Source organism: Bufo bufo, chromosome 2, assembly GCF_905171765.1.
Source record: "Bufo bufo chromosome 2, aBufBuf1.1, whole genome shotgun sequence".
NCBI lineage: Eukaryota > Metazoa > Chordata > Amphibia > Anura > Bufonidae > Bufo > Bufo bufo.
The window spans coordinates 118,716,607-118,732,675 of NC_053390.1; the positions used below are offsets into that span (position 1 = coordinate 118,716,607).

The 16,069-nt window shown below is 46.7% G+C and overlaps 1 protein-coding gene across 4 annotated transcripts in view; it reads right to left on the bottom strand.

Annotated features, from left to right (window-relative positions):
• The window catches only part of BDP1 (B double prime 1, subunit of RNA polymerase III transcription initiation factor IIIB), a 145,335-nt gene that overhangs the window by 85,342 nt on the left and 43,924 nt on the right, over positions 1-16,069 (bottom strand). For 3 of the 4 annotated variants that reach the window (XM_040421477.1, XM_040421476.1, XM_040421474.1), the window contains exons 11-18: positions 15,171-15,332; positions 14,728-14,899; positions 13,613-13,739; positions 12,289-12,350; positions 12,072-12,207; positions 11,892-11,962; positions 7,633-7,825; positions 6,785-6,927 (exon numbers count right to left, since the gene is read on the bottom strand). In XM_040421477.1, the coding sequence (XP_040277411.1) occupies positions 6,785-6,927; positions 7,633-7,825; positions 11,892-11,962; positions 12,072-12,207; positions 12,289-12,350; positions 13,613-13,739; positions 14,728-14,899; positions 15,171-15,332 (1,066 nt within the window). The remainder of the gene's footprint in view (positions 1-6,784; positions 6,928-7,632; positions 7,826-11,891; positions 11,963-12,071; positions 12,208-12,288; positions 12,351-13,612; positions 13,740-14,727; positions 14,900-15,170; positions 15,333-16,069) is intronic. The other variant, XM_040421475.1, reaches the window with a different exon arrangement.

Sequence of the window (16,069 nt, forward strand, 5' to 3'; positions counted from 1 at the left end):
GAACTGGATGACCCTTCAACAGATGAGTCCAGTGTCGTAGAGACAAAAGGGCCGCTCTCAGCTCCAGGACATTGATCGAGAGTTTGGACTCCAATGGAGACCAAATGCCCTGGACGGATCGGGGAGGAAACACGCCTCCCCAGCCCAAGAGACTGGCATCGGTTGTAACCACCAACCAGTTGAGTGGCAGAAAAGACCTGCCCAGAAGAGGGGACTGTAACCACCAGCGGAGAGATGACCTCACCGGAGGCGATAGATGGAAGGGATGATCCAGAGACTGCGGCGATTTGTCCCAGGAGGAGAGGATCGCCCGTTGGAGAGGGCGGGAGTGAAACTGCGCAAACGGGATCGCCTCGAAACAGGCAACCATCTGCCCCAAGACCCGCATGCAGAAGCGGAAGGACGGTCGACGGTGGAGAAGGAGACCCCGAACCGCCCCACGGAGGATCAGACGTTTTTCCGAGGGAAGACGTACTTCCGCCGCTCCCGTGTCTAAAAGCATTCCCAGGAAGACCAGTTGTCTGGAGGGGGGAAGGGAGGACTTGGGGAAGTTGATGACCCAACCGAACCTCGTCAGAGTCTCTAGAGTGAGATCCACGCTGGCAACCGCTTGAGAAAGGGACGGAGCCTTGATGAGGATATCGTCCAAGTACGGTAGCAGAAAAACACCCCTGGAACGGAGTAAGGCCAAAACCGGGGCCAGGACCTTGGTGAACACCCGGGGGGCTGTTGCCAGCCCAAAGGGAAGGGCGACAAACTGGAAGTGGAGGTCCCCCACGGCGAACCGGAGGAAGCGATGGTGACACCGGGCTACCGGAACATGGAGGTAGGCATCCTGTATATCGATGGAAGACATGAAATCTCCCTGCTCCAGGGAAGCCACCGCGGAACGGAGGGACTCCATCCGAAACCGTCGAAGGAGGAGAAAACGGTTGAGCTTTTTGAGGTCCAAAATGGGCCGCATGGAACCTCCCTTCTTGGGAACTACAAAGAGGTTCGAGTAGAACCCTTGGAACCTTTCCTCTAGAGGAACGGGGGTAATCACCCCCCTGTCCAGTAAGGCTTGAACGGCCGCGGAGAACGCAACCGCGCGTTTCGGGTCCCGTGGCAGGCGGGAGCGAAAGAACCGATCTGGAGGGAAGGATGCAAATTCGATTTTGTATCCGGAGCACACAATTTCGAGGGCCCAGGCGTCGGAGACGTGAGCCAACCAGACGTCCCTGAAAAGGAGGAGCCGGCCCCCCACCCGGGTGGGTGGGGGCGCGCCTTCAGGCAGAGGATTGCTTTGCTGCGGGTGTGCGGGCAGCCTGCGGCTTGCGCCAGGAGGGCTGCGCCCGAAAAAACGGCTTCCTATGCTTATCCTGGGGAGGAGCCGAAGCGGCAGCTGTGGTGGGAGCCCCAGAGGCCCTGCGGGAGGACCGAAAACGAGACGCACCAGGGCGTCCGCGGGGGGCGCCCCTGGCTTGGGGTTGAGGAAGATGGGTGCTTTTACCACCCGTGGCCTCCGAAATAAGTTCGTCTAGGCGGACCCCGAAAAGGCGGGAACCCGCAAACGGTAGCCCCGCCAAGGAACGTTTGGAGGCAGCGTCCGCTTTCCAAACCTTCAGCCAGAGCTCCCTCCTGACGGAAACTGCCAGGGCGGAGGAGCGTGCAATAAGGGCTCCCGAATCAAGGGAGGCCTCACAAACAAAATTCCCGGCCCGAACAATAAGCTGGGCCAAGGAACGCAGGTCCTGGATAGGGACGTCCGAGTCCAACTCCTGTTCCAGCTGCGCACCCCAAGCAGAGATTGCTTTCCCTGCCCAAGCAGAGGCAAAAACCGGTCTGAGAGCAGAACCGGAGGCAGCAAAAATGCCCTTAGAAAGGGTCTCCATGCGACGGTCCTCCGCTGACTGAAGAGAGGACCCGTCGGGAACAGGGATGGCCGTGTTCTTCGACAGCCGGGCCACAGGGGGGTCCACCTTGGGTGGGGAAGACCATGTGGCCACGACATCTGCTGGAAAAGGATAGCAAATGTCCAGCTTCTTGGGGTTGACAAAACGGGCGTCCGGTCGAGCCCAAGCCTTAGACACCACAGAGGAGAAATCAGAGTGGATTGGGAAGACTTTTGAGACCTGCCTGGGTCTGATAAATGAGACGCTAGCTGCGTCCGAGCTAGGGGGATCATCCTGCACCTTAAAGGTGTCACGAATATCAGAGATGAGTTGACCCATCGCTGAGGCTAGCTTGGACGGCAGGGCCGAGTCCATTTCCAAATCTGAAACCGCCAATTCACCTTCAGAGAGCGAATCCTTTGGAGAGGAGAGGCTCGTCTGGGTGCGCACGCGTGGCGGGGAGAGGGAGGCATCCGAGGAGGAGGCTCGCTCTACTCTAATACGCTTCTGAGAGTGCCTAGCTCGGGAGGGGTCACTAAAGGAGAGTGAACCCGCTGCAGCGGCAGAAGCGGTGGACCCGGAGGGCGCGACAGTAAGAGTGGCGTCCTGCGGGGTAGGCGGCCTGTCTATTAGGCGGCCCACGACATGAGTGAGGCTTTCCACGGCCTGGGACAGGGATCTAGCCCAGTCAGGCGGGTCAGAGGCAGCAGGGAGCGACACAGCGGGCGACTGAGGCTGCGGTGGAGCCCGACATGCAGTACAGTGCGGATCAGACTGCCCCCGGGGAAAGGGTTCCCTACAAGCAGTACAGGCATGGTACCAAGGCTTGGCGGCTGCAGAAGGGTCTGACATGGTGGAACAAAGATGTTGCACTTAAAGTGGGAGACCCCAAGGAAAGAAACGGGGATAACACCGAAGCGACAGTACTGTGGCACGGAGGGGGTTAAAAGTCCTACCAGACCCGGATGATGCAAGCGGCAGCGGTAAGGGGAACAGACTGAGGAGGCTGTGGAGGAGAGGCAGCAGCACCGGCTTCGGATCGCACTGCAGAGAGGATTCCACGCAGCACTGTGCGATGAACCCGGAAGTAGCGGAGCGCATGTAGAAGCTCCGCCCCCTCCCTGCCGCTCTGAAGCAGAGCCGCGCGCGCGCGGCAAAATGATCTTAACCCCCAAGGATGATGAAGTGCCGGCCTGAAATGGCGCCGTTCACGCCAAGAAAGCGGCCCCCTCCGCGCCTGGATGTGGCAGAAGGCAGCGTCCCTGCCAAGGACTTGCCCAGATAAACTCCCCTGCCCGGTAACGGTCCGATATCGGGGGGGGGGGGGGGGGGGTGGGCGCACGATGTAGCAGTGGCCATGTAGTAACAGTGGCCATGGGAGCCCAGGAGGCCTGTAGCAGCGGTGGGAGGGAGGAAGGGGAGGCTGGAGCAGCCTGTCTCACCATACGCTGTCTTCACCCTCAATCCATCCAGCGGGGTCGCCCCTTCAGCTCCTGGCACCGCAGTGGCAGGAAGCCGGGGGAGGGACTTGGCGTGCGGGCGACCCTGAGCTGGCGGGACGCAGGGGAGCGAGGCTGCCCTGGTCCACCTTGTCTTCTGTGGGGGAGGCGGCAGTGCGGAATTACCGGCACTGGCGCAACTCAACCCCGGGAGAAACAGAGGGGTCTAATGCGCCTCTGTTGTCCCTGTAAGTAGAAAAAAACCGAATTAAAAACAACAAATAACGTAAAAATAAAAAATCATAGGAAAACAACCCTGCATAAGCAGGGGGTGTCTTGCCTCCTTGGACACTAAGCAAAAACTGGCAGTCTCTTCTCCAGGCTGAAGGGTATAGCTGATGGAGGAGGGGCTTACAGCTTTCACTTAGTGTCACGCCTCCTAGGGAGCAGAGCTATACCCATGGTTTCCTGTGTCCCCCAAGGAATATGGGCGAGAAACTTAATTTATCCAAGAATTCAGAGAGCATTGGGCAGACTAGATGGGCCAAATGGTTCTCATCTGCCGACACATTCTATGTTTCTATTTTACTTTAGGAAAGGAAGAGGGAAAAAGATATCTAGAGAATAAAAGCATTTTTCTCTGGTAATATATATTACAAAGTTTCATACATTCGCCTGTACTATTGATTCATGCAAAAGTTCTGTGAAACAACAGTAACCATTTAATCATTTCCTTAAAAAAAAATGTGATCAATCGTATAGTCCCCTTTAAACATCATTTTACAAGTCAACATACAAAAGCTAATTAACTTTGTAAATATATGATCATCTTGTACTGAACCCGTTACAGACTGCATCATAGACCATGGCTTAGGCTACTTTCACACTCGCGTTTTGTGCGTATACGTCATGGACTGATCCGTTCATATAATACAACCGTCTGCATCCGTTCAGAACGTACCCGTTTGTATTATGTGTAACATAGCCAAGACGGATCCATCTAGCACACCATTGAAAGTCAATGGAGGACGGATCCGTTTTCTATTGGGCCAGATTGTGTCAGTGAAAACGGATCCGTCCCCATTGACTTACATTGTTTGTCAGGACGGATCCGTTTGGCTGCAAGCAGCGTTTTGGTGTCAGTCTCTAAAGCGGAATGGAGACTGATCGGAGGCAAACTGATGTATTCTGAGCGGATCATTTTCCATTCAGAATGCATTAGGGCAAAACTGATCCGTTTTGGACCGCTTGCGAGAGCCCTGAACGGATCTCACAAACGGCAAGCCAAAACGTGAGTGAGAAAGTAGACTTAATTCGCAATGAACAGGCTTCAGAGCTGAAATCTCTCTGCATTCCTTTCTGCCCCAATGTCTGCACATAGATTGGCATGGCAATATGATTTTTTGGAAAGGGTCAACCTTTCAACAGGAACTGTGCAGTATTATTATGTAGGGACACATGCACACTAAAGTCCCCAGTCCATGGATCCCTGTGCCAACACTGGATGCTGTGGTCACCACATCCATAACTCCCAAGATGAAAGCAGCCATGTTATTGGGCACGTGACCACCTCTCTGGCTGTGTTTTCACCTCCACTGGAAGTGTTCAGCGGCATGAGAGAGACATCAGCGTGCGTGCTGGGTTAAGGACTGACCACTTTTTGATCTTCACATGCCAGTACATAGTGGTTTGTGACATTTCTGAAAATTATATCAGGAAGTGGCCAACCCCGATGATATCTCCTAGGGCCAGCACAGGACTTTTCTCTGGAGAATTGAACTCCTTGTCCAGGTAGGCATTCAATCATTGGCAGCAAGGGTTTCTACCAGGCACACACACAACAGGAAAATTAAAGGAGTTGTTCAGGATTTTACAAGTGTTGGTCTATCCTGAGGACAGGCCATAAATGTCTGATCAGCAAGGGTCAGACCCCCCCCCACGCCTCCGCCAATCGGCTGTTCTGAGGACAGGCAGTAAATGTCTGGTCAGCAAGGGTCAGACCCCCACGCCTCCACCAATCAGCTGTTCTGAGGACAGGCCATTGCTTGTAAAATTATGGAGAACCCCTTTAATGCTACTAATACTTGATATAGAAGTCCCACTTGTGACTACATCCCTAGTCCTGTCTGAAAAAAAGGTCCTTAGCTTCACTCAATACTCTTCTGGGGTCTCCGCAGATGGTTACTCGATGAGCACTACAGCTTTCTTACATGGTCAGTGGATGTCGCACCCGTTTTCTTCTCTTCCTTCTGCACAGGAGGCTCCGGTGGAGCAGTCACAGCTGATCTGGTTACAGATTTGTTTAAATTTGGCTTTGGTTTCTGAAATCTGCCCTTTGTTAAGATTGGCTTTGAGGTCTCCTTTGTATCGTCAGGTGAACTTTCCTCTTTACCAGTCCTGAAAAGCAGAACAACCATCTTTTATCTGAGCTCAGCAAGTGTATTTAAAAGAGAACTAGTCATCTCTCCTCACATGCGTTTAGTAACTACTTGTATTCCCGAAGTACTAACAATTCTGGAATCTCTCCTTCAAACTTTGCATTGTGAAGTTTCTCGGATTGAACTGAATTGAATGTTACCAATTCCCCCGATCAAACAGTTATGTCCATGCATCATCTGCCACGGTCAGCAAGGATTGGACAGTAATAGACTATATATATATAACCATGTCCCAACTGGTAAACCCCAGCTGTCAATTTCTTCATAAATTTCTATGAAGAATAACAGATACGGCAGAGTGCAGACTTGTACGATGTCCCAGAAATGCTTCCCTCATAGAGAACACAAGTATTTACTAAAACAGACCAGGAGAGAGGACGTCCTTTTTGTGTATAGATTTATGTACAGTGCTACAAACAGTGGTCATCTCCTTCCTTTTATAATATATTATGTAAAACTGAATTCCTGAGGAACGATTGGACATCTGTCAGCAGATTTGTACCTATGAAGCTGGCTGACCTGTTACATGTGCACTTGGCAGCAGAAGGCATCAGTGTTGGTCCCATGTCCATATGTGCCCGCACTGCTGAGAAAACTTTTACATATACAAAGGAGCTTCTAGGAGCAACAGGGGCGTTGCCGTTACACTTCGAGGATCATATCTCTCTGCAACCGCACAATGCCTCCACTTTGAGTGATAGGCCGAGACGTGATGAGGTTTTCAGTCACTGGCACTGCCTGGTCCTATCAATCAAAGGCAGTTGCAGAGAGAGCAGAGCCTCTAGGTGTAATGGCAACAGCCATGTTGCTCCTAGAGGCTCATTTGCAAATAATAAAACATCTTTTTTCTCAGCGATGTGGGCACATATGGACATGGGACCAACACAGATGCCTTCAGCTGCCAAGCTCACATGCAACAGGTACAAATCCGTTGACAGATGGCGTTTAAAGAAAAGGGTTAAAGATGAAGTAGCCATTTAATCTCATGTGTATGGGTAGACTAAGATGTGTACAGAACATTGCATTAACATACATGGTTGGGTTAGAATCTACAGATGTCCCATGAAATCCTCCATCTTCATGTTTTTCCAAAGTTATAGAAACTTCTTCAGTAATGGAACTTCCCATATTACTTTTTGCAAGCAAAGGCTTTGGTTCTGCCTCTTTAACTGGTATCTACCAACAAAGAGAAACAAAATATGAGCAAAATGTTAATTTTCCCACAATCTCATGGTTCTGCCAGCATTTCACCGTCAAAAAAAATAAAAGATTAAGAGCTGCAAATATTTTTACCTTCTGTGGATATACACACTGACAAAAAACAAAGCACCAAGAAGAAGTAGTTGGAATTACTTTATATGTGAGAATATAATCATGATATATGTAAGTGGTTACAATATTAGAGTGAAAGGAGATGTTTATTGGGGAAAAATAAATTTCAAAGGAGGTTCTATCACTCTGTTGGGCCACCTCTAGCCTGGACACGGGATGAGATACATTTGGGCACGGAGGCCTACAGGTTCTGTATGGTATCCTGCAGCACATGTGCCGTCAGATGTAGCTGGGCCTGTAGATCCTGCACACTCATAGGGTGCTGAAGCTGGCGTCCCAACTGGAGCCATAAATGCTCGATCGGTGATAAATCTGTTGATCGAGCAGCCAGGAAGGGCTGCAATCTGGTGGAGACATTCCTGGGAAACCCTTGCTGTGCGTGGCTGAGCATTATCCTGCTACAAAATGCCAGCTGGAAGCCCTGCCATGACATTGCTTTTTGGTACCTGTATTTGTTATTTTCTTTGTCAGGAGCGTACTTTAATTATCCACAAGTAACATTAAATGTTGGTACCTGAGACTAATTGCTAAATGTTTCCAGAGCCTTACATCTGAGGTGGTGTCATCATGTTCTGAAGCGCTCTCCACACAGGCCTCTCCCTCAGGCATGTTCTTTGGCTCTTCTGGTGAGGTCAGCCTGTCTCTCTTGGCTGCTGCTCGACCGAGATTTGGCCTTGGCCTCTGAAATCGGCCTTTCAATAATACTGAGGGTTTCGGTGGTGTATTGGGTTCTTCTCTCAAACTAATCAAGAGAAAGTAATATGAATGCACAGCGGAGGATGGAAACTCATTTACCGTTATATACACAGACCTACTCATGAGATTTATTCATCTGGATATTTGACAGCATAACTACAGAAGAAAGGCACAAAGAAGAGGGCAGAAACGATACATGGCTATTCAGGGAAATACTGTATATTATTTGTACAATGTTATGAGCAGGTAATAAAATAATAGCATCCAGATTCCAGATCACAGCATCCTTCACTATTGGATTACATGCAACTGTTATTGCTTATTGAGATGCGGACTGAGCCACAGATTTCACTCCAACAGATTAGGCGTGCTGTTAAAAAAAAAAAAAAAAAAAAAAAACCCCACATGTGGTCGTAAACTGATGTAAGGGCACACGGCAGGGCGAAGATGAAAAGGAGCGCCATATGGTTTTTGGAAGGCAGATTTTGCTGAAATGGTTTTTAGATGTCATGTCCCATTTGAAGCCCCCCTGAAACTAGGGGATAAGGTGCCAGTTTTATTGGTACTATTTTGGGGTAAATATGATTTTTAATTGCTCTATATTAAGTTTTTTGTGAAGCAAGGTAACCAAAAAAATTGCTGTTTTGGCACAGTTTTTATTTTTTACAACAGTCATCTGACAGGTTAGATCATGTGCTATTTTTATAGAGCAGGTTGTTACGGATGCAATGACATCAAATATGTCTACTTACTTTCTTTGTTTGAGTTTTACATAATAAAGCATTTTTGAAAACCAATTATGTTTTTGTGTCTCCATTTTCTAAACGCCTTATTTTTTATTTTTCTGCCAATCATCTTGTGCAGGGGCTCATTTTTTTGCAGGAAGAGTAGACGTTTTTATTGGTACTATTTTTGGGTACATATGATTTTTTGATCATGCATTATTACACTTTATGGGGCAAGGTGACCAAAAAATTGGATGTTTTAGCACAGTTTTTATTTATTTTTACAGCGTTCACCCGAGGGGTTAGTTAGGTCATGTGACATTTTTATAGAGCAGATCGTTTCAGATGTGGCAGTACCTAATATGTATACTTTTTCTTATTTAAGTTTTACACAATAATAGCATTTTTGAAACAAAAAAAAAGATATTTTACTGTCTCCATAGTCTGAGAGCCATACCTTTTTTATTTTTTGACTGATTGTCTTAGTTAGGGTCTCATTTTTTGCAGGATGAGGTGACTGTTTGATTGCTACTATTTTGGGGGGCCTCCGCCTTCTTCCTACTTTTCAAGAGAGTATTTATTAATTCATCAGAAAAACCTCTTCTAGCTAAAAACTGCCTTTCACATTCCAGGTTGTCAGATTGAGACTGTCTACCTAAGGGGAAAACACCGGCCCCTGAGAAAGAAGGTCGTGGGTTGCTGGGAGAACCCATGGATCCATCACTGACAACTTCCTTAACCAAGTGAACCATGGTCTCTTGGGCCAAAATGGAGCTATTAGAATGACCCTCGCTCGATCCTCCCTTATCTTTTTTAAAACCCTGGGAATCAAGGGGAAGGGAGGGAAGGCATAAGCTAGTGGAAAATTCCACCTGTGGAGAAAAGCATCTACACCACAGGGGAAACCTTCCAGGGACAGGGAGAAAAAATTCTTCCCTTTTCTGTTCTGAATCGTAGCGAAAAGGTCTACACACAGAAGACCCCAACTGTCCGCTATCTTCCTGAATATTTTTGGATTCAGGTCTCCATTCTCCCTGAGAAATCTGCTATAATTAAAAAATAGTCTAGATATGGGATAAAGTGTATGTCTTTTTCTCGAATGTGAGCCGACATTTCTGACACCACTTTGGTGAAAATCCTGGAAGCCATTGATAACCCGAAGGGAAGGGCCTGGGAATTGCATGTGGTTGATGACCCCTTTGATCTCCTCTGCTACCCGTAAATACTTTTGATGCTCCTGATGTATAGGGACATGAAAATAAGCATTGTTTAAGTCTAACACTGCCATGGCCATAGGTACCAAGGCCGGAGTGGACACTGGACCTTCAGCTGTGTCCTTCCTTTCTTCCTCCATAGAGGCTGCCAGACGAGTCCCGCTCTGTCAGGAATGGTGCTGTAAACACTTAATTCAGTGGAATCAACCGCCGGCAGCACACTTGCGGGTTCTGTGCTCTTATCTGCACCTCCCCCGAAGTCCCGTGATGCGTCACAACGCATATGAGCGCTCCAGGCCTCATTTTGGATTAGACCATCCTTCACTATAGAGCGGAGTAGGCGCTCCTCCCCCGGGCCAAGTGGTCTCCTTCACGCTTAACTTCCTTTTCCAGACGTGCCTGCGATGCTTACTAGTGCCTTTTAATAGCACGGAAGCATCATGCCCTTCAGAGCTCAGGAGCCTCCAGCCATCGCGCCTCTGCTGGACCTACCGCATACCACTGTGACGCGTGTCAAGATCAGGGACCGCAGGTAACTAAGGGCAACCAGGGGGAGAGAAGAATGTACCACAGGCTTCCCTTCCAAAGACAGGAAACCATACTGAAGTTGGAGGGGAGTCTCTGCCTTTTTGTACTTCAGGTTTCCTGTCTTTGGGGGCGGATCCTCTCTCTCGTGGTGCTCTCGTGGGTGAGGGGAAAAAAATAGCTTTTTTGGCACTTTTTGTTTTTTTACGGTGTTCATCTGAGGGGGTTAGGTCATGTGATATTTTTATAGAGCATGTCGTTACGGACGCGGCAATACCTAATATGTCTACTTTTTTTGTTTATTTCACTTTAACACAATAATAGCAGTTTTAAAGAAAAAATAAAAATCATATTTTAGTGTCTCCATTATCTGGGAGTCATTTTATTTTTATTTTTTTAAACCGATTGTCTTAGCTAGGATCTCATTTTTTGCAGGATGAGGTGATGGTTTGATTGGTACCATTTGGGGGGGGGGGGCATATGCCTTTTTGATCGCTTGATGTTGCAATTTATGTGATGTAAGGTGACAAAAAAAATAGCTTTTTGGCACTGTTTTTATTTTTATTTTTTTACAGTGTTCATCTGAGGGGTTAGGTCATGTGATATTTTTATAGAGCTGATTGTTACGGACGCGGAGATACCTAATATGTATACTTTATTTATTTCACTTTAACACAATAATAGCATTTTTGAAACAAAAAAAATAAGATGTTTTAATGTCTCCATGTTCTAAGAGCTATATTTTTATTAATTTTTTGAGCAATTTTCTTATGTAGGGGCTAATTTTTTGCAGGATGAGGTGATGGTTTTATTGGTACTCTTTTGTGGAACATACGGCTTTTTGATCACTTCTAGTTCCAATTTTTGTGATGTAAGATGACAAAAATGGGTTTTTTGAATTTTTCTTCATTTTTTTTTTTATGGTGTTTATTAGACAGGGTGGACCATGTGATATATTTATAGAGCCGTCCGTCACGGACGCGGCAATACCAAATATGTCTATTTCATTTATTTTTTCTATCTTTATTTTAAATTGGAGATTTTTTTGGGTTACATGTGATACTTTTTTTTTTTTTTTTACACCTTTGCGTCTCCCATAAAAGGTCATACAAGACTTCTGGGGGACAGTTAATTTAACTTTTTTTTTTTTCACTATTGATTTCTCCTGTAACTGGGGCTGACATAGTAGCCCCAGTTACAGGAGAAATACACCCAGACCCCCCCCCCCAAAGAGGCTGTACAGCAGTATACAGCGCTGTACAGTCTCAGTGCAGGGCTGATCGAGGTCCATGGAAGATCTGACAGCTCCTGCACTCCCCCGGTGGTCACATGACCGCCAGGCCGGGACAGGAAGTGCATAGCGCTCCCTGATATGTAAGCACTGTGTATACAGCTATCTAGAAGGCAGGGACACCTGGAAACTGTCCCTGCCTTCTCTCTGGGGTTCCCCGCTGTCACTGACAGCGGATCACCCCCGCTCAGCAGCTGCACGATTAGCGTGCAGCTGCCATCTCTGAATGGACGTTCTAAAACATCCATTCAGAGTTAAACAACCGCCCATAGGATGTTTATAGTCTATGGGTGGTCATGAAGTGGTTAAGCACAGTATGTGTGAGATATGTTGAACATTTGTATTTTTTGGCCTTACTTCGCTGCTTTATCTGTTTCCATCAGTGGGTCCACACTCAAGACACCTTCCTGTACTATTTTCTCATCACTCTGAAAAAGAAAGTGTAAATCAACTGTATTAACAGGTTCATCTAGTACTGGAAGAGGTTTGTCAGTGTATGCAGAAAAATGTATAACTTCTGAAGCATCTAGAAAGTACCTTCCCAACCTCTACATCATCACTGCGCTCAGTCTGCTGTTTGGGATCACTTTGCTCTTCAGCAGACACCTTCTTCACAGAAGCTCTGGATAAGTTTGGAGCAGGTCGCACTCTGCGTCCTTGAGGCACTTTTTGCCTGAAAAAATGTAAAATAAATAAAAGTACGGCTCAAGCCAATTGTAAGGAGTTATAAAAACTTGTACAGTCAGTCACTCACTTATCCTTATGTTCGGAATCCTGTTCATCAACCTGTCCACTTCCAGCATCTGAACTGTCAACCTGGAAAAGAAGAAGTATTAGCATTGTATAGGTTAATCAGAAATGAGAGACTGTGGCCAGGCTGGTCTTCATGTGTACAAGTAGGTAGAGGACCAGCTTGGCCACCTCAGATGGTGGTGCTTGTTTATAGGGTGCAGGCTAGAAACACCAATGTTCACAGTCCTTATTAAGGAAAGAGTCTAGGGCAGGCATCCTCAAACTGCGGCCCTCCAGCTGTTGCAAAACTACAACTCCCAGCATGCCCGAACAGCCTACAGGTATCAGCCTACAGCAGGGCATTGTGAGAGTTGTAGTTTTACAACAGCTGGAGGGCCGCAGTTTGAGGATGCCTGTCAAGGGACTACCTAATACTAACTACAATGGGAAAATCTGGGCAGGCAGGAACGTTCCAGTCCAGAAAGAAATTGTGGTCGACATTGATCTGATGTGATGCAGTGTTCTAATGGTTCTGAATAGTGTTGAGCGAAGCGCGCTTCGGATCATAGATTCAAAGTCGCTACACTCTAAACATCATTTGAATGCTGTAGAGAGACCAGTCGCCGTACAGCATTCAAACGTATGGGCTCCACGGAGGTGATATTTTTTATGTCCGAAGTCTACCAAGACTTTGCTGAATAACTTCAGACTTCGCTTATTCAACTTGAAACTGGGATCCGAAGTTAGCTTTGGTACCGGGTGGTACCTGGGTACCGAAACCAACTTCAGATTCCAGTTTTAAAACAGTCTTTGAGTTAAATAATCGAAGTCTTCGGACATAAATTTCACCTCTGCAAAGCCCATACGTTTGAATCTACGATCCAAAGAGCGCTTTGTTCAACACTAGTTCTGAAGTTGAGCCGACTCGGGTAATCACACAGAGACACTTACAAGATGTGTTCCTCGTAATGACTTCCTTCTTTATTGTAGTGAGCAGTGAATATACATATATACACACATCTTATCACAAAAAGCAGTGAGTGGAGACAAAAACATTTGGCCTCGAGTTTGCATTTCTAGTTAGAGATACAAGGATTAGCATGGGGGGCAGTAGGGGGCCCACTGTGGAACTTATACACTTTCTTCCATAATCCCCCTCCTATCTAAGTACATGTTAAAGATTTTATTAGATCCACACAAAATGAATACATCTACAAAATGGATGACCGCATGCCTTCCCTCACAATAGTTTTTCTTCATCAGAAAGGGTGAGAAGATTTGGTTCATGAACAGTAACAAACGGAATATTAGTAATAAAGTCGTAGTAAGATATATTGAACACTCACCTTATTACACGCAGGGAGGCTGGTTTCTTCCTGGGGGACATCCATCATGGGCTCAGCTTCTCCAACCAGAGACACATCGGAGGGTTGTGACGCAGCTTCTTTGACCTCACTTAGACTGTGAAGCAGGCTTGAAGAGTAATAGAGAAATTCTTCATGAATGGTGGTGAAAAACAGCTACTACTTTTTCTCAAATATACCAATATGCCCTAAGTGAAGCGGGTAAGAACTTTCAAATTTGCATGAATAAATGGCATCGTGAACTGTTTTCTACTGTCCTAATTAAGGCAGCAACAGGGCACTGGGGCAGCAGGAAAGCTATAGGGAAATAAAATCCCTTGCGCTGCCCCTTCCCTTAGCTACTGACAGCAGAGTAAAGACCTCATGTACAGCACTTGTACAGATACAACTTTTGCAATATATCTTAAAGTGGTTGTCCCACCAAAAGTATTCTACAGTTTTCAAACCAGCACCCGGATCTGAATATTTTTGTAATTGCCAGTAATTAAAACTTTAGCATAGCCACTGAGTTATTCGATCAAATGTATCTGTATAGCGCCACCTGCTAAGTTTTTTCTTATTTCTCTGTCCTGCTCACCGAGATGGCCGCACATGCTCAGTTTCATCTTTCAACTGCCACCTGAGCTGTGATAGGGAGAGCATGGACACGCCTCCTGAGCTGTGATAGGGAGAGCATGGACACGCCCCCTTAGCTGCAGCAGAACAGACACTCCCCTTGAGCTGCCAGCTTCATATAAATCTAGCAGAGCAATGGATAGGGAGATCTCTGGATCCATGTGAGGTACAGGGCTGGTTCTAGCTTTGTTATAAAGAGATGGTCCTGTACTATATGATGTCTGATTATCAGTTTTTACATTAGTCATGGGATAACCCCTTTAATGGATGCAGCCTTCACATTACCTGTGCAGTTACCTCTGTGTCCATAGCTGCCCTGCTTGTGCATACATAAAGAGGCTGTTACATAATTGGCGTTATCTGGGAGATACAGCCCTAACTAGTAACACCCAGCTTACAATTTATTAATAAATTTCTAGGAGGAATAACAGAGAAATAGCACAATGCAGAGTTCTTCAGAATGCTTTCAGTATTCAACATACCCAGATAGATCCTCGAGTCCTGACTGGCAGTCGCTCTCTTCAGTAAAGAGTACTAGTGAGGTTTCCTCTTCACATGTAACAGCCACCGACTGAGAGGAGACATCAGCTTCCCCGGCTTTACAAGGCAGGTCTACATCATCAGGCTCAAACTCTTCGGTTATGTCCAAGTCTGCTACAGGAGAACAAAAATACATTCTGATTAATGTCACCAGCGCCGTGCCCATATCCGTATCCAACCTGACATGAAGCACTTTGGATCTGCAGAATGCTGTCCATAGTATTCTACTGAAAAGGACACTTCGGGCGACAGCTTTGCTGATGTCACTCAACCTTTTCCCTTTCAGCCCCATACTTGGTCACCACATTCAGATGTGGGGGTGATCTCTCATGGTGCGCTGATACTGCTGCACGAATGTGCAACGGTAGCTACAATGCATATTTACCATCATCTTCATCATCATCATCATCCAATTCAGATTCTTTGTAATTAGGTTTATTTTGTTGCACTCTGGTCTTCTTTTCAGCAAGGGGCTCTTTAAGATTTCCATCACCATCTACTGACTGAAGCTCGGGTCTGTTGTCAGTGTCCCGTGCGGTGATCTTTCCTGTAGAGAGAGAACAAGCAAGCCCATTCAGAGTTCAGCTCGCTTCCTATGTCAGAGTAGATATAGCTAGAAGTGGGTACTATGGGTTTCAAGCACGTCTGACCATCTAGCTCCGAATAATGCACCACTGAGCCGCCATGGTAAGCAGATGAAAAGGGAACTAAATCTCTATAATGTAAATGTATAAAGACTTGCAGCACGGTGGCTCAGTGGTCAGCGCTGGAGCCCTAGGTTGAAATCCAACCAAAGACATTATCTGCATGGAGTTTGTATGTTCTCCCAATGCTTGTGGGTTTCCTCTCACTCCAAAGATAGGGAATCCAGATTGTGTGCCCCATTGGGGACAGTGAGTGATGATAATATCTGTAAAGCGCTATATAAAGGGATATATAAGTAAAATAAAATAATAAAGTACTACAGCCAGAATCCGCTCCATACTGAGGGGCAAGTACCCTGAAAGAGCTGCTGCTGATGGACACACAGCTTGGCTATTTTCCCTGGTCATGCTCCAATATTGGTTAAAAAGTCAAACTTTGACTCATGGTGAGCCCTCCTAATGGCGACACTAGCGAGACGATTCTCTTTCTCTGGGGCATGCCTATTTTACATAGTATTTTCCCATGGAGCATTGCCAGCAAGTCTCCATACACCGCTGATCTCCTTAGGCTAGTTAAAGACGAGCGAGTTCAATGTCAGATTTCCCGTTTTGACCTCTGCCCCTCTGACAGGATCGCATA